This window comes from Poecile atricapillus, chromosome 11 (genome assembly GCF_030490865.1).
Source record: "Poecile atricapillus isolate bPoeAtr1 chromosome 11, bPoeAtr1.hap1, whole genome shotgun sequence".
Classification (NCBI taxonomy): Eukaryota; Metazoa; Chordata; class Aves; order Passeriformes; family Paridae; genus Poecile; species Poecile atricapillus.
This window is the reverse complement of record NC_081259.1, coordinates 3255471-3281171: the sequence shown is the minus strand read 5'-3', so window position 1 is coordinate 3281171 and position 25701 is coordinate 3255471. Positions and strand designations below refer to the sequence as shown.

Below are 25701 nucleotides of genomic sequence, written 5' to 3'. Positions count from 1 at the left end.
CTGCTACCAGCCCGTGTGGGGAGGGAAAGGGGGGGTGCTTCATCTCACCATCACAGAGGTGGATTTGGCCCTGCAGTTCCTAGGAAACAAGCCCTTTCCCTCTCTGAAACTGCTGTTGGGGTAGGTTTTTTTTCAATTTTAAATGTGCATTGAGGAAGCCAAGTTTCATGGCCATTATTGCAGAGTTAATAACCCTTTGGAGACTGCAGACATGTGTTATATCCATCTTCCCAAGCAGTCACTTGGCTCACCGCCTGGAAAATGCCAGCATGGGAAGGGTTAACTTGGCCACTGCTCAGCCTTCTCCCTTCTCTCCAGCCACCCTTCTCCAAACCCTTCCTGTCCTGGTCCTCTCCCCGACCTCACAGGTGCTGCTCTCCTGCCGGGACACTCGGATGCTTTTCCTGCTCTCCCCGCAGCTCCTCCCCTCTCTGCAGCCTTTGGGAATCGGGAATTTCCTCCCCTCCGGGGGCTGCAGAGCTTGGCCGGGCTGGTTGGGCACGGTCCTGGCAGGTGCTGCTGTTACCTGTGCAAATGACCCCACAAAGAAGCCAGAGACACTTTAGTGACAAGTAGGGACCAACAAAAACTCTTCTGTAACTTCAAACCATCAACCAAATAAATACAAGTAGTTTCAGAGGTGCCAACAGTGGTTTTCTTACAGACTGCCTTTACACATGGAGCCAGAAGTTCAATTAAAGCTTTTCTCTGGGTGGAGGGTGTTTCAGGTTGTGCTGCTTCATGCTGGATTCAGTTCTTACAGGTGGTCTCGATCTTTAAGGTCTTTTTCAGCCTAAACAATTCTAAGTGGAATCACCAGCATCTAGCACTGTTCATGCAGCCCTCAGCAGAGGCACTTAGGAGATTTCTCCTTACAGCAGCCTGAATTCTCCCAGGCCTGCAAGAGAAAAACTCTCTCTGGGACACCTCTCTCAAGTCTGGCTCAAAATGGACAGTCTGTTCATGAGCTCCTGGGAACAGAAGAGCAGAAAGGAAAATGACAGTGACCCTGGAGGTGTCCAGGGACAGAGCTGAGCCACCAGCACCTGTGTCCTGAGGGGAGCAGGCAGCCTGGACCAGTTCAGCTAAGACCATGGCAGGAGAGCTGTCCTTGTCTTTCTCCAGCAGGGAACCTTATCCACAGGCTCACAAAGGGTCCTTTTTGTCACAGGGAGTTTGCTGTGGCTGAGCTGTGTCTGTCTCACAGTGAGTGCATCACATGGAGTTTCCTTCAAGATCCTCCCTACAAACACTTACCTATCTCCAGGGGGCTCCCAGCTTCACCTGGCTGCAATGGGAAAAACACCCTGTTTCCATGGAATACTGAGAAATGAGAAAAAAAATATTCCTGTGGGATAGGGGCTGAGGAATGGACTCCTGAAATTCCAGGTTGCTTCACATCTGGCTCCATTTCCACCCTGGTGCCACTGCTGTCTGGGCAAAACCTCCCAGGGTAACTTTGGTGCAGATTTGGAGGGATCAGTTTGCAACTGTGTCAGGACCAGAAGATAACTGCACACAGGCTACAGTGAGTGAGAAAAGTCAGGAATATAAAAGAACATACTCCCAGCTGAGCAACACAAAGGCAGGGTGCTGGGAGAATCCACTCCCTCAGGGCAGGCAGCACTTTGTGTAGAGAAATCAGAAATGGAAGTGCACCACCACCTCCAGGCAGGCCATGCCGGGATTTTCAGCCACAGACAGGACTAGCCCAGGTCAGTTTGGGATCGGGAGGCTGTGCACAGATAGCCATCAGCCAGGCCAGAATGGTCAGCCACGCGTCACTCCCCAGGCATGCGGGGACAAACGGACAAAGCAAAGAGCTGCTGTTGTTTGACCCCAAAGTTCAGCCAGGCTTTTTATGAAGTCCAGCGCTGCCACCTCTGATGATGTTATCAGGAACCTGGGAATAGCTGGCACTTTTTTTTTGTTATGATTTATGGTTTGTTTGGGTTTTCCCTCTCTGGACCTTGGCTCCTGCAATCATGAGATTGATTTCTCATTTAACTTCATGTTTGACCCCCTGTCAGGCTGGGAAAGTGAGCTAGGAGAAGCCTAGAAGTTTTTTCCCAGGAGCAAATTAAGAAGTTCCCAACCACGGGATTGTTTAAGATAATCTTGTCTTGAAAATGATGCTATTGATTGTTTGTGTGTGTGTGTGTGTGAGGCAGAAGTTCTGAATGCTTGGGGCTGACAAATGGCAAAGCCCTTCATGGAGGTGCCATCTCCCTGGCACTGGCAATATCCCACATCTGATGCTCCCCATCTCCTCTCTGTCGTCTCTCTTTGTATCCAACACCTGCCTTGGGTGAGGATCATCCTCCCAAACCGAATATTTCATATAAGGCTCCTCCTTCTCTGCATATTCCTTGCAGCAGGACACAAGGAGCCAGGGAGGGAGATTTGTAAGCCAAGAAGGTGGTGCATGGCTTGGAAGAGGTGATGCCAAAGGGATGCACAAGGCATTTCATCCATCTGCATGGATGGCTACTAGAGCCTGGACTGGGTGGTTCAATCCAATTGCACAGACCTAAAGTGGCTCCTCTCCACTATGAAAGTACTAATAAGGGAAACTGCTGACTTAAAACACTCTTAACAATGTTCTCCTATTTCTTTAATACTTCTCCCTTGGGCATTCTCCCTTCACAGCATCCTAACCAATTACACTTGCAAAACAAACAGAAAACTCAATGTTCGAGGAGCAGGGATTGCAGGGTGAGGGGCCCATCACATGCTGCACTGTTCCAAGGTGGGTCATGCCACAGGAGCAGCTCTCCTGCAGCCAGCAAGGCCCTTTCCCATCCCTGGAGAGGGGGTTCCCCAGCCAGGCATTGAGTGGGGGGACAAGCCTAGGTGAGAAGGGCTGTCCTCCAGGCACAGGCACTGCTGGATGGTGGCACAGAGCTGGGGCCAAGCCCCTCTGGCCCCCAGCCAGGGTCTGTAAAACACCCTTTTTCTCCAGTGGAAGTGAAACAGCCCCAAGCCCATGTGCTCAGGTGATCATGGCTCCGGACTTTCGCTGTCTAACCCTTCTTTTGTGTCATATTCAAGCTGCTCCCAAGCTGCCTTCAAAGCTTCATCAAACCATTTTAACTTTTACAGAAATTCAACAATCAAAAACCACCTTTTCTCCATGTGTAGTGATAGGACTAACACCATTCAGAGCTAGTTTCCCCACAGGACCAATCCTTTACTCAAGTTTATGCTGATTTTCCTGGTTGCTCCCATTCTGGATGCAGAGCTGTGCAGAAGCACTACCATAATGCCACTGACAGAAGCTGTGCAGAGTTTGCAGCACAAAATCTCTGACTGCTTTTAAAAATTCACAACACAGTTTTGTCAGCCTTCCATTTGTCCTCTTCCTTCTCTTGGGGCTACTCTGCAGTTCCCCCCTTCTGGGAAAAAAGCTTCAATCTGCAGGAAGAGGTGAGTCAAATCCAGCTGTCTCCTGGCTCTGAGCGAGAATCCCAGGGAAGAGCTGGGGTCAGCTGGGAACCACAGAGCTTGTCACCCACAGCATCCAAACACCTCCTGTCCATCCACAGCCATGGAGAGAGCTCACAGAAAGTTTTCATCCTGCTGTCAAAGCAAAGCAGATCCCAGCTGTCCTAGCTGAGCACAGCCTGACCATGAGGGTTGTGCCAAATGGGATTAAAGCAGTTTGTTTGGACCAATGGGTCCCTTTTTCCTGCTGACACTCATGAGGAGTGTGCACCTCATGCTTGTGGTGGAGAGCCTGTCTCCTGAGGTGGAACGGCACCATTGGAATGGCAGTGTAACCCTCATGATTCTGAGAGATTTATCATCCTTATTTACCTTACAGACATTAAGGATCTAGATGAAAACAGGACTTCATTTACCATCAGTCACAAACCCTGTGGCTTTAAAAATATTTAGGTTAAAGAGACAATATGAGAAATTACAGGCAGTAAAGTAGTGTCAGAGCAGATTTAACATCTGTGGTAGTTTGGCAATCTAAACTACTACACATTCTTTCTTCTCCAGCCCTACCCCAGATACACCAGGTAAAGCCCTGGTACCAGGAGTAAGACAATGCTGCATCTACAAGGAAAGGGCCAGTGGTGACACCCAGGCAGATGCCAGCCCTTGGGACACCAGCACACTGGGCCCCTGGACTGGCACCAAACACTCAATCTCAGTAAAATTTAAGTGTTTTTTTACCCTACACCTGTTCCACAGTCAGCGACCGATCAAGTGGAAATACCAGCTGCATGAATTTTGCACCGCAATACTGAATCTGTTTTCAGGGGCACGAAGATGGACAGCAGCGCTCCACGGAGCCGTGTCCCGACGGGAGCCGTGTCCTGCTATTGCCACCTCGTGGGGCCTCGCAGCAATGACCAGGTCACCAGCGGGGTGGTGGCACCGGAGGGGCCCGGGGCGTTCTCATCGCAGCAGCTCCAGCAGCGCTGGGCTCTCCAAAGGCAGCTGCAGCCAGAACCAGAGGGAAGCAATTCCTCACTTCTCGAAATGCTGTGCATGCCCTGCACAATAGTCAGGGTTATAGACCAGTCCTACCCTTAGGCCAAAGGGGACATTGCTACAGAGTCCTGTTCTCTCCTCAAGTGCCATCCTTGCAGGACCTAAAGGGATAAAAGAAGCTGCGAACACACAACCACTACGTGACCTCGCTGCCCTTGCAATGGGAAAATGTATGAGACATTCTTTGGTTGCTGAATAATTCCTCCTTTAAATCAGCAAAGGAACTAGGTAGGATTTGCACAGCCTGATAAGATTTAGCACAAGCTGATAAGATTTAGCTCCTGCTTCCCACAGATTCTTATTAAATCCTAGGACTTGTCCTGTTCTGTTAAGAGCCCATTACAACTGAGACTTACCCATAGGTGCAGTAGGAAGACCTTTTAGCAGCTTTCTCCTGCTCTTTGTTGTAGAAAGCAAACACACAAATCTTCCAGGAGCTCTTCTAGGACTCCTGGGATTTCCAGTCAGCCAGGAAAAGCACAAAACCAGCTCTGAGGTCCAAGGGGGAGTCAGGCTCGCCCAGCAACTGGAGGTGAAGTGTGGGATCGTTGCCACAGCTGCAGGTCTGCTGGGCTTTACTCGTGGCTGCTCTGGCCCAGTCCTAACCCAGTCCCTCCTTGTCCCCTCACTCACATACTGGGAACTTCGTAAAGGAGCTTTTTCCAGATCCTCCTGCTTCACTCCTGCTCTGGGAGCTCTTTGGCTGGGCTCAGTCTGAAGCCGCTGGTGCTCGGGGAAAAGGAGCTGTCCTGGCTGCAAAGTTCATCTCCAAGTCCAGGCAACGCTGGCTGCTGCTGCTCGGAATGCTGATCCCCAGGATACAGAGCTACTGTCTTTTTCTTCCTCCTTCTCTTGGGACTTGTTCCTCCTAATATTGTTACTGTTCTGCTTTGTGATTCTTGGTGATGTCAGGTCTGTGTTTATGCTGTTGCTGTGTTGTCCCAGCCATTTTTGCTCCCATTTTTCCCTCTGCTCCATTCTCTCCCCTGGCTCAGCAGCCCTCTCCTGCTGCACCCACGGGCTGAGTCCGTCCTGACGACCACGGCTCCTATTTCACCTCTTCCTGGTAAATTTTGCCTTGGATTGTGGGCTTTAGCATCAGCGGCCCAGGCATTGCTCAGATCCTGAGCAGACAGGGGACACAAAGCAGGGTGCTCACTGGAAGTGAGGATTCTGCCTTGAAAAGGGGAGGACTGATTTCCCAGGAAAATCAGTCAGGGAAATTTCCCAGGAAAATCAGAAGGTGTTTCGAAGGATACAAGCCCAGCTTGGGAAGAGACAGAGCTGTGCTCAGGTGAGTGTCTTGCAAACAGAAATACTCCTTTTCCAGGAAGGATTTTGCTCTGGGCTGTAGGAAGAGGAAACCCTGGAGCTGTGCCCTGCTGAGGGCTGGAGAATGCAGTGCCATGCTGTCCTTGTCCTGTTCACATGAGATCTGGGTCTAATTCTCACCAGTATCATAGGAAAAACTCCTGTGAATTTCAGTGGAAATTTAATCACTTATTTCCCTGCTCAACTTCTTTTAGACCAACTTCTTTTGTGTTAGGAAAAACATGGACTTTTCACCACCTGAAACAACTGCCTGGGACCTGTTTCTTCCCACCTGGCTCAAAACAGAGCTCTATGGCTACAAGGCCATGCTTCTTGCACTTCAAAGTCACTGTGGAGAGGGTTTATACTTGTTATTCCACTTAATGTTTCTGACTTTGAAATGATTATGGGGTCTCCTCTGAATGCTTTATGGGGTAACAAAACTCAGAAGAATAGGGCTGACTCCAGCTGAGTAAATAGAAGCTATTTTCATAAATCTTCAGACTATTGGAACATCAACAACATTATCCTGTGTGGGTTGTTATGGCCTTGTTTTTGCAGATTCGTGTGTTAAAGCTCAGGTTTGTGCTTTCAGCCTTGTCTTCTATTAAGGTAGAAACTTCAGGTACCCCAGAGAGGTTCTCCAGCCTAATAACCTCTCAGAGCCCCGCTTGTAGGGGCTCTCTGTAGCCAGCCTGGGTGAAGATCACAGTGCTTTGATCACCTTTTCCTTGGAGGGAGCCATCCATCAAACTGCCAGGGAACCAGGAACAATAATTTCCAGTGATTTTGAGTGAAATCAGCTCCAGGTACATTCGTGGCTCATGTGCTGCTCCACATCAGAGGTTCCCAGCTCCGGGGCAGCTGACAGCCCTGGACCTGCTCTGGAGCTCTCACACCTGGGCTGCATCCGTGTGCTCAGCATGGACTGTCATTCCTGCTGATCTGCTGCTCTTCAAACCCACAGCTGGGGGAAGTGCCTATGGAGATGGTGTTTTTCTTCCAAATTCAGCAACTTTTTTTTTTTTTATTCTTCACAGTTTGCAAGTTGTTTGTAGCCAAAACTCACACAGCCCTGCTCGGTTTGTTTTCCATCTACTTTATTCTTACTCGTAAGCTTAAAAAAAAGAATTCAGCTAATAAAACCAAAGTGTTCTGCTACAGTTCATTATTTGGGCTGAAACACCTTCCCTTCTGTTTGATTGCCCATGGGAAGAGATGGTAAATCAGAACTTCTGCAATCTTCCCAACCAGGGAGGCAGAAATGGAAAGAAGAAATATGGAGCAGTTTTTCAGTTGATACAAATGAGCACAGCTCCCTTGTTTTCTGTAGAGGTTTCCTGCTTTTGCCAGCTGAAGATCCACAGCTAAGCTGTCTCACAGGCGCTTGTGATGAGCCACTGAATCCCACAACACCTGCTGGGCAGTAGCACCTCAGTCCTAACACACAAAACTTCCTTAGCAACTCTAATGTGCACCTCAAAACCCAGCTGGGTAGAGATACAAAACAGGTGTAACATTCCTGGTGCACTCAGGAGCATTCACAAATACTTTTATCAAAGCATAAAGCTTGAATAATACGAAGGATGGGTGATGCCCCCATTAATTTTGCTTCCTCTCCGTTTGTTAATTGTTCAGAAAAACATAAGTTCAGTTACAGACAGTGCTGTTAGCTCTTGTGAAGGTTGTGGATGATCCAGCTTTTTCCAGGCAACAGAAAAACTTGGAAGACTAAGGAGTTATTTCCTGAAATAATGATGCTCCCATTGAAAAGCTTGGAGGGAATGGAAAGCAGAGAGGAGGACACTGCAAGGCAGAGGAAACAAGGAAATCATTACTTAGACACCTGTTTTTAAAAAATATTTATTTGTAGTGCATATTTCAACTGACCAAAGTCAGTGGCATAAAGAACAAAAAAAAAGATAATTATACCAAATAACATGAATTGACAAAATGAGTTTTGTGGAGTGAAGGAGATCTGTGAACCCCGTCCAGAGCAGGCTGGTAAATCTGACACAAGTACAGAGGAAGCAGAGTTCACACAGACAGGAATACCTGAACTAAATCCAGAGAAATCAAACAAAACAGAAGTTTCCCCTGAGTCTTATGGACTAAGATTTGATTTTCAGTCTATAGCTCTATCAGAAATATTTTGGCATGGTCAAAGCAACACAGCAAAGCCAGATGCAGTGTCTATTCATTGAACTAGGACACACTTTGTGAAATGGTAAAAAGAAAATGTCAGAGTCTGTCTGTGCTCCCATACACACCTACAGTTGTTCTGCACCTGCACTTTGAGACTCTGCACAAGAAGATTATAAAAATGTTGAATCTTCATTGCATTGCATTGAATAGACTGAAAATCTTGAAGCACCGTGACATAAATTCCTTTAGCAGAAATTGTGCCCCATTGACCTCAGCTTCTTGTTTCTGAGTTTCAATCAGTAAAAAAGGGGAAATTAAATGCACATAACTCCAGGAATGACCAATCTGATGTTAACAGGGGACACTGTGACAGCCCATTCCCACTTCTTTCTGTGCTGTGGGTATTTATTACCAGGACCTAGTAGTTTACATTCAGAAACTTTAGGTCTGATCACCTCAGTCGCCTGTGGCAGTAATCCCTGGGAAGGGCCCTCCATGGCCTGTCTGCCTTCCACCCCCCTCCCACTGCAATGTTATTTCCTTGCCCAGACTCAATCTTCACCTTCAGGATGTTATTTTCTTCCATATTCTTCTGTACTCACCCAGAATTTGCCTCAAAGTTTTATATCTGAGTGTATTTATCCACCTTTTGTTCTTCCCTTAAGATCTCAGTTTCACATCTACTTAGAACAAAAGTTCTTGCAATTAGGTTGGATAACTGCAATCCAAAATTTTTCCTAGGCAAGGCTCCAATAGAATTAATTGGCTTCAGTGGGAGATTTGTCCTGAGTAGGAAAGGCAAGTTTTGGCCTCAAGGAGACTATAAATTCCAGTTTAAAAATCAGTAGTTGTTCAGAGGCTCATTCCTGTGACGACAACATTCTTTGTTTCCTTTACTAAATTCCTTTCCTAGTCATAGGAAGAAAGCTTCTGGCACCAAAATCATATGATAATACCCTGGCCACCTCCCAAAACCCCGTTACATCTTGAAGAAAGCACTGCTGTCTCTCCCAAGGGAGTGCAAATCCTCCAAGACGCCGGATTTCCACGTTTTGTTAGGAAAGTGTTTTTCATGCAGGCAATAAAAGAGCCCCGATAAGAACTGTGCCTCTGCCAAACTCTCCAGTTGCTTTACATGTTGCCATCAGTGCTTACACTCCCCATACTCTCCCCCTGCAGTATTTAAGGTGTTCTCATCTGTGCAGGAGGGGCATTGGTGGCCAAAGGCTGCTGAGAGGGTTCTGCCCACTCAGCTCAAGTGGCACCAAGGAACTACAAGCACCAGGACAGGGGTCTTTTTCCACCACCACACGTCTCCCTTCCTTCTCAGAAGCTGTAGGCCATGCTTCTTCCCCAGTTTAATTCCCTTTGTGGTAAAACATACACATTTAGGTCCAAAATGGTCCAAAAAACAAGTAAAAAATTATTAAAGTAAAATTAATAAAAGCCTCTGTAACAAAGCTGTCCTACAGCTTCTTGTAACTGCATGAAGCCCACTTGTTTCTTAATATCTGAGATCCCAAACATTTCCCATTCTTTCAATGCTTCAGTCACTGAATTACATCCCCTTTGCCAAGGAAATCTTGGGAAAACAAGTCAGTCCTGCAACGCTTCCCGTAGGTCACCAATTCCTGCTGGAGCAGCCGGAGGGGAACGGAGCCGTTCTGAGCCGAACGCTCTGCACTGAGGCTGCTCTAGGAGTGGTCCCCTGGCCTCTGTCAGGCTACTGGATTTAGGTCCCCAGATGATCTCAGCTACTGTAGAAGCACATGCAGAGCCTCTCGCCTCCCAGACTTATGACACAAATCCTTTATGACCCTGTGAGCTAATGCAGAGGGAAATGGGACTGGCACCGCCCTGTTTACAAGGCCTGGGCTCTCCATGGAGAGCCCTGGGACTGAAAATGCTGCTGCAGCCCCACTTGTGTTAGAACAGAAGTGCAAATTTAGGATAGAGGCACTTCGGGTAAGAGGAGCTGTTGCTCACTGGTTACAGCAATAAACAACAGCATGTGGCTGAAGTCACATACATCCAAGTTTGGGTCTAGCTGATGTGATTCCCCATTTCATAAAAGAGCAGAGATGGAAATACAGATCCTGGTATCAAATGAAGCCACAGCAGTGACAGTGTGACATCCTGTGTCAGTCCTGTGCTCCCCAGTGCCCGACTACCTGCACTGAACACTCCAGAACCACAAAGCAGAACTTGGTGGCTTTGCTCCAGAGAAGGCAGTATCCAAAGCTGTGAGATAAGGTCGTGAGAAGGGAGTGGACAAGATCTGATTTTAACTTTCTGGTCTGAAGATGAGCAAGGAGCAGAGGGTGTTTGGCACTTTTGAAGACAGATAAGTGCACAAGAACCTGTGAAAAGACTCAATTTCCATTTCCCCTCTTCTCTCCTCTCTGCACCTTCTGTTCTAACACTGGGCCAAAATGACTGAAAGACATTTGAGAAGCCTGGAGCTCAATGGAGAATTGGGGCTGAGTTTTGCTGTTTTAACAGTGACTTCCTTGACACAATATTTCAGCTATCACTTCAGAGAAAGACTATATTTCTTCACTGAAGCTAACCTTTCACAGACAAGTAATTTGAATTCCTCCATGTTTGCTTCCCCTGGCCTCCAGGAAATGAAATATAACTCAGAAAAATACCCATTTTGATGAGGGTTTAAACTGAAAAGCAAAGATAAAATGCCAGTCGCTGTACAGCACTGTCAAATTTTTCCCACATTGAGTAATTCTGGTTCCTAATGGAGTTCACACTACCTACCTACCACGAAACATCTGTGATTTAAATTGTTTGATGAAATATATCTTATATCAGATTGAAAAACAACATTAGACTCAACGGGACACTAAATTACTTGACTCTCTTGAGCTTTGCCCTTGTGGAGCACTGTCAGTCAGCAAGTCCAAACATCTTTCCACACACTCTGCAATGATTCCAAAAGTGGGTCATTAACACATTTTGTCATGTTATGCAATTTCTCCCTCCCCTCTGAACTGGGCTTTTTTCCAGGTCCAGTAGCCAACAATAAATCAATCACAGTCTCTCACAAGCCTTTTGACTTAAATCCTGTTCTGTAGGTTGGGCTAAAACCAGAGCAGGAATCACTGCAGGAGGTGGGGCAGGACAGAGCTAGTGGTGACTGCTGCTTAGGAGGTGTTTGCTTGACCCACTGCTGTTCTTGTTGCCGCTCTTTGTGGACTCCTCTTCAGTGTCTGTAACAGAATCTTCCTCCTCTTCATCACTCCGATCGTCTTTCAAGTCCTAGGGAGAAGAAAGCACTGTGAACAAATTCTACTGCCCCCCAGAAACACACCCTGCCCCCAAAAGGAGGCTGACATCCAAGGGGAGATCAATTGTTAACACTTCAGTTTTGAAGGAACCAAATGTTCTTTAGACAAAACTGCTTCCATGACCTCGGCCCAGCCACTTGACCTCTTCTTGTTCATTTCTGGTTTTCCCTGTAAAGTGTGACTATTATTCCCTGGGTACTGTGGGATTAACAGCTGTGAAGTGCAGCGAAGATGAAAAGAATATTGTTTAAAAGCTAAATATGATGAATACACTCACCCAAACACAGGAGCTGAGAGGCTGCCTACTTCTGACAGGTGTAAGCTAAACAGTGATGAGTTGTGCCAGCATCTCCTGGCACCAACTTTGCTCTAAGACACTTGCTGACCCTAAAATGCTCTTTTCCTGCTCAGTGTTGTACACAGCATGTCAACACTGGCACAGGGGAGGCTGTGTCTGTCCAGCTGTTGTGCATCTTGGGTTTATCACCCTGCTAAGGGAACTGCCCGGGAGGAGAACGGCTGCTCTGTGAGCAGGGACAGAAGGGGTGAGTGAGGCAGGCTGCCCTCAGGAAAATCCCTCCCCAGCTCCATAGGGACAGCTCCTAGCATTTGGCAATCATGCTTCATCCCAGTCAAAAATGGGAACAGTGAATGTTTCCACCACACAGAGAAGTCATCACATCTCCCTGTGTTTCAGGGAGAGGTGAGACCACGCTGTGCTGTTTGTTACGGCACATAAAATACACCATTAGTCTCCTATTTCTCAACTCCTGCCACAACCCAAGGCCCTACAATGCGTTCAGAAGTTTGTTTCAAACAATCAAGGCTTCAGCATTAAACCCAAACACCCCTGTTTTCCCTTCAGTGGAACAAGTTCACAAGAGCTCACCTACCTGGAAGACTTTCCACACCAGTAAGTAACCTGCTCCACAGACTCAGGGCAGGATGCTCTAGTTAGAGATGTACATCCAGAAAACACTTCCTTCTTCCTGATTCCTGAGAACAGGCACCACTTTTTGTGTCTTTTTGTCCTGCAGGATGCTGGGGCTTCTCATGGCAGAGCTCTGCCTCCTGAGCCATGTGCTGGAGCTCAGCACAGACCATCCCCTGCCTGCACAGCCACACTTGGACCACTCCATCATGGATAAATCTGCCCTTGTTTCATCCATCTGGACCTCAGCTACACAGGCAGAGGCTGCTCGTTCTCCCTGTGATGTGCCAAGGTCAGAGCAGTGACACAGGGAGGAGAAACCAGGGTTGTTCCTACCCCTCCTGTATCTCCTCTTGGAATGAACTAACAATTCCACTTCCTTAGCGTGCTGCTCTGAGGTCTTTCTTAAGCACCAAATTCATACAGAGAAAATAAATAACAGCCCAGTAATAACTCATCCAATTGCAATCTCATATCCCTTTATATATTACACTCCTAGTAAAAGGCATAGGGCTAGAAAGCAAATTAAAGCCTGAACTCTGCCTCATCACAAACTATAAACTTCCTGGAGATTTTCTTTTGCTTTTTCCCTAACAACTTACAAAGGGTATCAAAACAAACAAATCTTACTGTAAATACTGTAAAATAAACTTGGCATGCCATCAGTTAGAGAAAAGGCAAGACAACCTTTCCCACAGAATTTATGAGGTTCTGGCTCTTTCAGATCACCTCACTCCCTCCTGGTATTTTTGCCATTTGTATTTGCATTAAAAGACAAATGCTGAGGGGGTGGGGGGAAGATTGTTGCTTTTCTGCCACCAGAAATGTAAAAGGAAACTAATCCTAAGCAGTGTCTGCTGCCAAATCCACTGCACTCCCTGGAACTGCTCTCATCTCCCTGAGGCTGCACTGTGGGCAGTGGCAGGGAACAGCACTTTGGGACTCATTGGGAATAATGTCAGGGAACTTTGTGGTATTTCATTTGGAGTCTCTCCTTGTGCTGCACACAAGCTGCTGGTGCTCAAGCATGTGCTTAAGAGCAGCTGGCAAACTGCTCTGCTTTGAATGATGGCCAGTATGTGATATTGATTCCTGTTTCCTATAGGAATGAGCTGGCATTTCCAGCATGGAACTGGAAACTCAGATAGAGTTGGCTTCCTGGTTTTAATGCTGTCAAGCTGGATGCTCTGATTAAAGGCTCTATATGTAGTAATTAAAAAACGTGTCATGTTTTTTCCAGCCCACTGTAAATCCCTGCCTTTGAGAGAACATCTTACAGATTTCAAAGCAGCAGGATTAAATTTTTTCATATTCTAAAGTAATCCCTGCAAATTTTCTTAATTCTGGGGAAGAGTGTTACTTCTGAAATCCTGATATTAATCAAGGAAAAATACTGCTAAATTTAATCTAATTTTTATTATATTTTGTAATAATAAACTTGCTTCCTGACCAAGTGCCTCTACAAATTCCTGATTTAGGAGAGTCTGGCCATTTTTGTCTGGCTTGTTTAAGTGACAGAACTTGAAATAGCAATAGCTTCATCTGTAACTGGAAATCCAAACAAACCTGTCTTTGCAAACTGTTTAACAGACCATTATAAATATATTAAGATATCCTAAGTGAAATTTGTGCCTCTTAACTTTGACCTTCTAATCATAACAAAAATTGTAACATTTCTAGCATTTTCCCCACTTTAATACCAAGATGCTTTCTCTGAGCCCCTCACATCATATATTATACTGATGTTTTCCAACTCAAAGGCTCTGCTCTGACTGTCCCTGAGCAGCAGCAGATGAATACACTATCAGGAACACAAGAGCTGGCAAACTGTAAATACCACAGCTGAAGCCATCATTAATACTCAGTGCTTTAGTTTAATGGCATCAACTGCATTTATTATACTTCAGCTGGTTTTGGGTAACAGACAAAATGGATGTGTACATTTTCTGTTCTGGATGACTAACCAATTTAATCTTTCTAAATGGATGAATGGTTTCAAGGTTTATGAGAAGCAACACTAATGCTATAAAGTCTGCAAGAGAGCCATTTGTAGTGAAGCCAAAGCTGCAAACTTTTATAATCTTTTTTCCTTTTGTTTAACCCTTCCACCTGCTGCTCAGTCTGCCTCTTTTAGTTAAATGAACCGTATTTGTTAAGGTAGTTTTGGCTTCTTGCATTTCACTGCTGTTAGAACATGTATCATTGAAGTCATTAGCACTACATGAACAGTAAAGGACCTTCTTAGTGACTTCACCATGGAAAAAAGAGTTCTGGAAGTTAAGAGATGAACAGAATTCACAGGCCACCTTCCAGTCTCTTGTAAGCAGAAAAATACTGCTCAAATCTCCATCTAAACTAACAGAGAATTCACTCCTAATTGTACAAGTTTGTCTCTCAATAAAGCACTCAGAGATCACTTCCCTCTTGACAAGCCCTTGGCCCTGCACTCTGCTGCAGCTGAGGAGAGCAGCAGAAGGACATGGCTGTGCTGACAACTGATGGAAGCGTTGCTTTCCTGTCCCCTGGGCTGGTGACACCATGGGAACCTCGCTGCTGAGGTGGGGCTGGGCAGACACCACCCTTCCCTCCTGCCCCCCTTTACTGGGAATGTGCCATCTTTGTCCAGTGCACGCTGAGCTCACACTGCAGCCACAGCTCCCTATCTGCCACAGCAGGGTAGTTCAGATGGAAAGTGGAAGAGCAGAGGGAAAGACAGTGCCAGGCAGCATTAAAAAGGCAAAAATATATTGCAGCCTGGGATGGTGGAAGGTGTCCTGCCCATGGCAGGGGGTGGGATGGGCTTTAACATCCTGTCCAACCCAAACCATTCCATGATTCCAACTGTGTCCATGTGAGTGGTGGGAGATGTTCCAGGCCTAACTCACCTGGTGGGATCAACACTGACTCCAGGCTTCTCAGCAGCATAAGAAGATTTCTATTTGGCCCCTGACTGAACAAGACTAAAACAAATTAATTTTTTGGGCTAAGCATAGCTTACATCCACACAGTTAACTGGATTTCTCCTATCAAGTACTGATGTATTAAAACAATTTAGAACTGATTCCAGAATTTTGTTTTCTGATCTGGTGAAATTTATATTTTTGGATTTTCAAATACTTATACTTAACATTTAGCTGGAATTTTCTGACTCTTAAATCTTCTATCAAAATCAGAACCTTATACCTTAATTCTACCTTAAAAATATTTTCATTTAAACATCCACAAACACATTGACTAAATCTTGATTTTTCAATGTAAAGACAGTAAATTCCACAGCACCTGCACATATGGAAACAGCTTGAAGTACAAAGATGAAAGCTATTAGTCAGGTCAGGAACCACTGCCTCAAATAAAAGAGATAATAAACAAGAGGGATTATAAAAAGTCAGTCCAAATAGATAGAAGGGGGTACTTTTCTAACAAATAATACTATAAAGTTGATGAATCTCCGAGTTCAACATGTTGAATTCAACATCAATAATTCAACTCAGCTGACATATGACTTAATAAGTCTTTACTTTCCTATTGAGACTTAGCAATATACATTTGGATTCAAACAAACTCTTCTGTATTTCCAGCCTGGAAGATTTTATTGGAAAATACATTTCCCTTTTCAGCTCATACACACTAGGCAACATAAATAATGTTTATCTTCCATGGAAGATGCACAGTTGGACTTTGCTTTCTGCATTTTTTAAATGAAGATGCAGACTTTCCAAGTTAATTGTATTGGACATCTTGTGGCAAAAAGTCCTCTTATTTAATCTATCTCTTCTATGTAATATCCATTCCCCAAGCTTTCCTCTGACAGTTTTCAGAGGGAACTCAAAGAAGACTTGTAAATTAGAAGTTCCACTAATTCCACAATTCTTGAAAAGAATTGCCTGATAGAACTAGCTGTTGCTACTAGAACAGGTCCCTGATTTTGACTGACAGGATAAATTTAACCCCAAGAAAACCTCACTGGTGGTGTCACTCAGCACAGCACACCTGGAACTGGGGCTCGAATGCCCTGAGTGTTGTGAAGAACCAAGTCATTGTTTACAGCTAATCAGGTTCTCTGTGGTTCCAGCCGAGTCTGCTGGCTGAGTTACTGAAATCCACGGACTGAGCCGCGCGCTGCAGCGTACGGGGCTTTACGATAATGTCAAAAGCCCAGGAGGTACCGAGTGAGTCATAATGTCCCACTGCTTTTTGAATTATTCCAATTTTAAATCCACAGTTGGCAAAGAAACAAAGAACAATATAATAGGCATTTGATGCTGTTCTCTATAGTGAACTTTTTTTTACCCTAGGACAGAACTTGCTTTAAGCCAAGGAGTTCAGTGGTATGAACTTTTATCAGAACATGCACTTTTACTCCTCAGAAATGCTGTTTTGGCTACAAAACAGCTGATCAGACACTCGTGCTGTTCTCAGTGAGGTATGATACTGCCCTCAATTAATGTTTTGAAACAACACAGCTGCTAAAGAGGATTCCTGCAGAAGCCTTGCAGTGCTGTGAACTGAGACCACAACACACAGGTATGTGACAGGCACTTCTGTCCAGCAGGGACATTTCTCTGCATCCTAAGAGACCATTTCTTTCCTGTTGTGATGCATCTAAACTGTGTATCCATACTTAAACATCAATCTCATTTTCAGTCACTCACCTAACAAGTTTTTTTCCTAAATTCACATTGCAATACCTAAAATCACTCCCATACAGTCCCTGCAGCCACCCTGATATCAAGGCTGGGTATGGAACACTTTAAGTAGCACCCAGTGAATGAAGTTTTATGGAGTTTCCTTACTGAGCCAAATGACACAGAGATGGGGACACCACTCTTACTCCGCTGGATACAGAGGAACCCTGGAAATTGTGGTAGGCACAGCCTAAATTACATGAGACAAATCCCACCTTGGAGCTGCTTCACACCCATCCCTGCCTGCTCAGGCTTCTGTGCTTCCTGCTGAGGGGAACCTGCAGCGTCCTGTGCCTGACCAAAACTCACTTCAGTTTTGTTACAGAGGACAAACTGCTCCTTTAAAGGATTTCCTCCCTTCTTGCCATGTAATTATGATTATGGAGCACTCCTAGGTCCTCCTAGGGAAACATTTTCTTTAAATACAAGACAGAACAACTTTCTTTCTCAATTGATATTAACCTATCATTAACTAGCTTTATTTCAGTCATTTTTAAAAATCGATTCACCAGATTGCAGTTCAGTAACTCCCTCTGAAAAAATAAGAATTATTCACCTCATAACACAGTCACAATTCAAACCTCTGCAGAATATATTAAAAAAAGTAAATGAAGGCATCAAAAGTTCTGTAAGGCTTGGGGTTCACTCTGTGAATTGATTTTTGGCAATTGAAAAAATAAATACATATGCACACTATTACACATATATAATTTTTATATAGGTGTATATATAAAACGAGCAAGAAATGGAACATTTCATAAAGATCCTGCTAGAAAATTAAAAGATGCAAGCAGTTAAAAGGAGAAGCCAGAAAAACTGTCAGCAAATGCCCTTCTGTGAACAGCAAGGTAAAGCAATTAATTTTAGAGCAAAAACTTTACCAACATTTGTCTTTCCTCTGAATTAGGAACTTGCACATCAAAAGAACCATTTGGATGTGGGATTTACTAGAAGTGGAGTTGCCTCGTGCCAGGAAACACGCAGAGAGTGAGGGGGGGTGCTTGTTTGGCCAGATCCATTGCTGGTGAAAACTGACACAATCCCATTGAGCTGCGCTCATTCCTACCAGCTGAGAGCCTGGCCCTGCATCAACCCTCGGGAATGGCCAGGCCAGGAAGCCTCAGGATTGCATGGAGCCTTGGGTTTCTATTCTTAGAGGCACTGGTCATCTGCAGCTCCTACTGAAGTCAAACTCAGCGGCTTTGGAAAGGGCAGACTTTTATTGCAGCGCATCAGAGCTGTTCACGGCTCTGCCAACGTGAGACAGGCAAAGGGAGCATCCACATCCCCAGTTTGTTGGACTCTGGCTTGGAGACTGAGGCTGCTCCTGTACAGTCCTGTGTGTGCACAGCAGGGCTGTGGAAGGGTACTTTGCCCCAGTGCTTCCATACCTTCACTACCCATCTATTACCATCAAACGCTCACCATTTATTTTCTGTAGTTTCTCATTAGTTCATTCCTCCACAAGGGTCATAACAGCCTTTAACCTAGGTTTTTGAAGGTTTACCTGATTTTTATATAGTGTTCAAGTGAAAAATGTTGTGGAATGATGGGGATTCTAAGCAGAGTTTATAAAAAAAATAATTTAAAAAAATCTAGCAAAGAACATTGTTGCTGTATTGAAACCTGAGAAGTACATTTTAGTGTGTGGTATAACATACAATCCACTAAGCATATATATCACACCTCCCTGGAAATCACTGCTCAGCTGCTGACCCCATTCAGAATCTGGAGTAAATGTAAAGATTTAAACAGAGATCTGCCTTTTAACTCCCAGTGCCAGGAAAACTGGTTGAGGCCCCAGAGACCAAAGAGTGCTCTTGGATTGGCACAGTGAGACCTGGTGGCTTTTCCTCTTTCACAGGCTCTGGTGGGCTGCACACTGCCAATATCCATGGCTGGGGGCAGCCTTGACTCCACATCCCTGGAAGGGCAGGGAGGGCTCCTCAGCTTCTCTGCTCCCTGCCTGTCCCTGTAAATACCAAACCTCAAACTCTTCTGTGCTCCTTCTGCTGCCTCCCACCCTCCTCCCTCAGATTAATTTGGCAGCATCAAGTGAGACATGTAGCCAGGCTTTGGGTTTAACTAGATTGCTGGAGCAGAATGGGAAATATGCAGATGAAAGAAAGTCATAACAGGAAGTAATTTCCCTTTACTAGGGCACAAGCCTCCACACTGCTGACCAGGCTGGCTAACTCCCATCTCCAGGCTATTAAACAACTCATGTCCCCAGGGCAATAATTTTAACCAACTGGGAAGTCTCCCAGATTGACTGGTTTTCATGTCTAAGAGGGAAAGCTTTCATTTGTTCCCCTAGTAAGCCATTCATTTGTTCCCCCCATTTATTTTGTTCCCCTAGTAAGCCATCCTCATGAGAAAATCAGCTATAAATATTCATCTGTTGAGAACCAACAAATTCAACTTCTCCACATTCTTTAACATGGAGAAAAAGCAACCCTTACTAATCTAGTTCAACCTGTCTTATGTTTGCGCAAACCATCCACTGAGAGAACTCAAACTCCAGAGCAGAACTGGCCCTTCCCAGTCTAGAAGGGAACAACAAAATATCCAGGAAGTTTTTCCACAACTTCCCAGTTCCAGTCATGAAAATGTAACTCACTAGATTATCATTATCCTCTAAAATGTATTGCTGCTTTTAAAACAGCCACTTGGAATTCAGGCAAGTGCAACTCCAGGTCTGTTTTAGCAGTACCCCAACAGCCACTGGGCAGCACAGGCCTGACAAAACACGTAAGAAAACAAAATCTTATGGAAATAAACCTTGTCCTCTGTTTAACTCCTGTAGTATGGCATTTTTCTGAAGGAAATGACTTCTCACTGAATGTGCTAATTCTCATTAAATTTCAATTTGTTTGATGCAAGCAGATCAAGCATAAAAAAAAGTGGAAAAATGCTGCAGTAGAAAAATGATGGGTGGGAACAGCAGAAGTATCATAACAAGCACTTCACAGCTCTCATTTCAACCCAAAATAGTATTTTCTTATCATTTTCAGTTTCCCCTACTCTGTTTTTAGTCATTCTTTGAACACTAACTCTCACTGTTGCCTTGGGAATTTGGGCCAAATACGGAATTGACAAACCATGGACAAGGATACGCCCAACCAGTCTTTAAAAAGCTTAACCAAGTACAAAATGCCAAAGGAATATCGAACATAGACAGGTTTTTAAAGAATGACAAGTCCAAAATCCTGATCTACAGCAGTGCAAGGTCTTTTGTGCTTCGGGAAGAGGAAAGAACCACAGCAAATCCAAGAAAACTGCTGCTGACGTCTCCTAAATAACAGCAGCCATTAGTGAGCAGCTCATTGCCTTCCTTGAAGGTGGTCTGATGGTGGCAAAACAATTACAAGAGCAGGAAAACCTATTCCTGGACACATGACAGTCTGTTAGAAACCTGCCATTACCCTCCACTGATGGACTTTGCATCAGCCCTGAAGTATCTGAGCCATGTGGACATCATGCCCATTTCCTACAACTTACACATATTTTTCAATATTTAAAGCACCGTAGTCTCAAAACCTGAACTCAGTGTGTAATGGGTTTAACATATATTTTACATCTTAATTTGCCATAATAATGTGGCTATAAGCTGCTGTCATTCACTCCCTTTTTCTGACCTTGGAAATAAAATGTTTAATCTCCACGGGATTTTCCTGGCGAGATGTTTTAAATCAGTGCGTATGTACATACTTCTCTATATGCTTTTTCAATTTTCCTAAAATATTCTCATATGTGCAGACATGATGACTAGACATGTTTCAGTGGTGCTTGAAACTTGATACAAGTGGGTAATTTAACCATGTAATTGAACAATATTACAGAAACACACGGAGTCTCCTAGCAACAAAAGGCCTTGGACATCAAGATGGCAGCCAGCAGCTAACATTGCAATTGCCTGACCTAACTTGAAAAGAAATTACACTGAAGAATGTCCTCCTTCCTCTCAAAGCAGAACTGCTACATGGCTACAGGTCTGACCTCAAAGGGCTTTTCTTACAGGCCTCACTCGTACACAACGTCACAAATGTCACATAAGAAAGGACGTTTAGGGAACATTTCTATTTTCCACAGGTAAGAATAATGGACTGGAAAAACACTCTGTACCCTCTGTACCCCTATAGAAAATTAAAAGCTTCTTAGTGTGAAGTAGCTGAGCACAGCTGAGCTTGTGGATGGAGAGCTCCCCCTTGTTAGGGCATTCCCTGAGCACCAAGGGAAAGGTGGCACAAGTCCCATGAGCCTGGAGGCCACCAGTGCTGCCCTGTGCCACCAGTCCCTGTGCCAGGGAGTCCCATGGCTGGGAAAACAGGACACAGAGGGATGGCAGAAGATCATCCCCCTTCTTTCTTTTTCCCTGGTTTTCAGCCATCTCTCGCTGCAGTATTTGGGAGGAAGAAAAACATGAGATTTTCAGTCCAAGCTCTTTTTTGCTGAAGCAAGTCAGTTGGCTGAGCAGTTATCCCAGAGGGTTGAGGATAACTGTCCCCTCTACTGGTGCAGGGGGGAGGTGACAGCTGAGATGAAGAGCTTCTTACCAGCCACTCTCTGTCAAAAGCCATCTTCTCCTCAGGTGGAAGAGGAAAGCACAGAGGAAGCCACCAACTCCCAAGGTGACCCCAAAACCCCAGGATCAAGGCACAGAGGGCACTGAAAAAATTCCTTACACCCTTTTATGCTCAGAGCTTCCTTCAGTTAAACAACCACAGAATTCTCTATACCCAGTTACACCATTACTTCATTTTTCCATCTGAAGTAGCTAACTGTTGCTTCAAGAAAAATATCAAAAATTGCTAAGTTTTCATTCAGAAAACAGGCAGTCTTGGGCAGAGAAACAAACCCCTAACACCAGGATGATGGTCTACTGGTATTTCTCTAAAATAGCAGCAGCTATTTGTGTGCAGCATGTCTATAACAAAGATGTTGGTATAAAAACACTGCCTTGCCAACACCATTCTTTTCAACGTTGCCTTTCCAGCTCTGGAGGCACCGGCTGCTTTCACAGCCAAGTTTGCCACTGCTATGGAAAACAGGCTGTACATGCAAGCCAGCTGAAGTCATCCAGACTGAAAAGGGCCCGGGCTGCTGCTGCTACCACTGTAAAAATGTTATTTGGAAACCGTCTTCTCAGAGAGCTGTATAAGGAATCAAAAATCTGTGGTAGGGACACAGGCTTGGTGCTTTCCCATTTTTTTGCAGTGACGAACACAACAAAGCTCTTATCTCAAAATAAAACATTTCTGCCCCTTACAAAGGCACATAAGCAGGCAGGGCAGGGTGGCCTTATATAGCTGGCCTGGCAATGTCCTGTTCAGCACTGCATCCAAGCACCTTCTGGCACTGTGCTCTCAGAACCTGAACCACGGATGGAGAGCTCTGCCAAGCCTTCCTCAGCTGGGAGGCAGAGGATGTCTCTCCATTCACAAGAGGGGTTGTGCACAGGGAACAAGAACAGCACAGAGACAAGGTCAAAATCACAAAAGAAAACAAGAAGTAAAGCACTTTACACCTCAGTAAGTCAGGCCAGAAATAATGTGGTGATTAGTCAAACAGAGGTAAATGACACACAAGAAGTACAAGATTCTCGGTGTCAAAGGAAACATAGAAGTTTGTTTTAGAGGCAGAGCAACATAAACTATTTCTCCACAGATTTGTCCCTTCAGTGCTGCTGTTTGCTGTCTTACAAGGGCTGATTTTGTAACTTCCAGGGTAGATGTTGGGTCTCCCTAGGATACCCAGCTGTCGGTTTGCATAAGATCTAACGGAATCCAAAACTCCAATAATTACAGGATGGTTCCTGTTAGCACTCAAACAACAAATACACAGAGAAAGGAGTATTTCTATTTCCTTAAGATGCTTCACAGCATAAACTGTTTCAGATAAAAGGACACTCAGTTTAATGAAGTATTTGTTTCTTGAGCCTCAGAAAAAAATACCATTTTTCAACAGCACAACTTAAATTTCATTTTAACTAGAAAAATATACCTGTCAATACTTGTGCCAAACCTTAGAGACATTCCCCAAAGCCCTTCTCTTGAATGCTTTTTGCTAAGTATTTTATCTACCCTGCACCTCACTCCACATTTCACTGCACAAGACCTTGTGAAAATGTCACTACTTCAGACAATCAAACAAGACATAAATGACAATTTTTCTTCAGAGTTTTTTCCCATATGAGTTTTCTCTACAAGGTAAAAGCAGATTAGGCAGCACCAGATTTGCACTATTTCTCTGCTCCAACTGAAGATGACAGTGTTTCACTGAGCCATAACATAATACCAGATATGCTTAATTTGGTTTTTGTGATCCAAAACCAGTGCTCAAGTTTAGGTGATCTCAGATTTAGACAAGTCTGAAGAAATTTAAATTCTGCAGAAAAAAATGTATTCAAAACTCTCATCACTCACTTCTGTTTTGGTAAGTTGCTACAAAGTCCAGTGACAGAAGATTGCTTTCACTCAGAACAAAGGAATTCCTGAGGAGTTCTGGACCATCTTAGGGCTTCAGTTGTTGGGAACGCTCATTTCTCATTTACTATTGGTACAGAACATCAAATACAGGCAAAAAACCCTGTTCTAGCTGAAGCCTTTATATTCCAACCAAGGCATTGGGTGTGACAATGAGAGGTGCAAAGCACGTTTGAACATCTCTATGCTTTGCAGATCCCTATCAGAAATGCTGACTTGAAAGCTCAGGAAAACAATAAAATTCCAAGAAATCTATTGGAAACATTGGCATCTGATACTTCACACATCTTTCTGAACAAACAAATTTCTTACCTTTAGGAAAACGAATCTTTTCAAAATCTTGAAAATTAAGTAACCCCAATATAAATGCAAGCCTTGGAGGGTTAATAGCATCCCATTGAATAAAAAATATGCTATGACAGGAGTCGTGGAGTAGTAGGTAGGCTGATATAGTGTGGCACGAAGAATCCTAGAAAACAAAGACCATTGTTAGGATGTAAGACCTCTTCCTTATGCTATTTACACTTATTTCTAATCTCATATTCCAAGCTGATTAATATTAAAAAGCTCTGCAAAGATGGTAGATTAATTAACAAGCCCTGTCTTAACTAGATTATGCATCTCTGTTGAAACACAGACTTCAGAAGATGAGACATTCGAGTCTGGCATGAAAGTATTCTAAGTGAGGTTAGAAAAAGTCCCTGTTTTTCAGATCCTCATCTCTGTGTGGTCTAGATACTGTGCAACTCAGAGCTTGCCTATGCCTTTTTTTAGTGTAAATTCTCTCTAATCTGAAATCCACACTCCAGAGAAAATCCTACAGGCTTTGCAACAGGGCTTTTCTTTAATTAACATATGTTTTGTCCATCTTCAGACTTCACTACTTCTATATTAGTTGGGGTTTTTTGAGTCCCTTTAATCTCATCATGTTTCGCTTCCAAGCTCAAGAACTGAAGAACAAGAAACTCAGTGAAGCAAAATGATTGCAGATCACTTGTACAGTTAATTAAAAAAACAACAATAAAGTAAAAGACATCAGCATTTCTGAAAGAAAATACTACAGGAAATTAAAACCTTATGTTGATCAATGTTCAGAACTATTAATTTAACCAGCTTGAGTCTCTAAGGGTTTGTCCATGGGAAGGGAGGGGCAAATTAGAGCTGTGAATGTGAAACACATTAAACACTTTTTAAAAGATAAACATGTTAAGCACCCATGTGGATACTCCACAGCAGATTAAATCATAGCACTCCAAAGGCATGCAAGTACTTAGCAAGTTAAGATTTATTTGTGCTGACTTCATAAATTAATTGGTTCACCTAAACTTCTCTGAGTGCTCCTCACCTGAGCGAGGTGAGGCACTACCTAAGGACTGGGTAGCAGAAAGAAGGCTCTAAAAAAATTAACTACAGTCATGTATTCTGACTTTGCAGCTACAGCAGAAGGGGTGGAATAAAAGGAAAAAGGATTTCTTTTAGTTAAGGAGCTCAGTCCCCCTGAAAATGCAGGAGCTCATAGCATTTAACTACTATTTACAAAACAAGTTACATAACACATAAAAGCTTTTATTTAGGTTCAAAAGGCTCATTTAAAATTATTATTACATAATTTTTAAAGAAAATGCAGGTTTTTGTCAATTTTCTCACTAGCAGAATTTTCAAGTCCAGTCCATTCCTCTCCTTTTTCTATTACAACCAACACTAAACTTTCAGGGGGAGTGGGAATGAAGTGAAAGCCTGTGACTGGATTAAATGTTGCTTACCAGAAGGGAAACAGGATGATCCTGGTGATGAAGAATGCGATAGAAAAGATGATAAACAGCATGTTGCAGGTTTTCTCCCAGCGAGCATAATTAAACATTTTGGCTGCCTGCAGTGGATAAAAACCCCCAAACGTATCATAAATATTCTCTGAAATAAATTCTGTGTTTTCATAAATAAAGACTCATCTTCCACCTAAGGAGGAAGAGTATTTCCTCCCAGTTTGACATGCAAAGCAATCATTTTACTGATTCCTAATAAAGCAGCATCAGACTAGATTCTTTGTTTATATTTCTCCTTTTATCTTGAAGGAAAGGACTCTGCAAAGGCCTAAAGAACAGCTCTCAGACCAGAATATAAAGTGCCACAATTTAAACACAAAGTGCTCTTTAGAAGAGAGGCAATTCCTCATTTTTCTACCAGATTCCAAACAGGCTGAATTCCAAGAGAAGCTGCTGGCTACACCTGCACATTCAGGAGTAGCAGTGACCCCTCAAACACAGCTGTTCTGGGACATGCTGGTTACTGAGCCTCCTCTGGGCCTAATTCAGCTCCTGCCTCTTTTTTGAGAGCAGCAGATC

General features: G+C 44.1%; 1 protein-coding gene across 1 annotated transcript in view; it reads right to left on the bottom strand.

The window, feature by feature from the left end:
• Positions 1-7692: 7692 nt before the first annotated feature.
• The window catches only part of CERS3 (ceramide synthase 3), a 43235-nt gene continuing 25226 nt past the window's right edge, over positions 7693-25701 (bottom strand). Inside the window, exons 9-11 of the mRNA XM_058847119.1 lie at positions 25123-25229; positions 23672-23828; positions 7693-11229 (exon numbers count right to left, since the gene is read on the bottom strand). Coding sequence (XP_058703102.1) covers positions 11098-11229; positions 23672-23828; positions 25123-25229 — 396 coding nt within the window. The 3' untranslated portion in view covers positions 7693-11097. The remainder of the gene's footprint in view (positions 11230-23671; positions 23829-25122; positions 25230-25701) is intronic.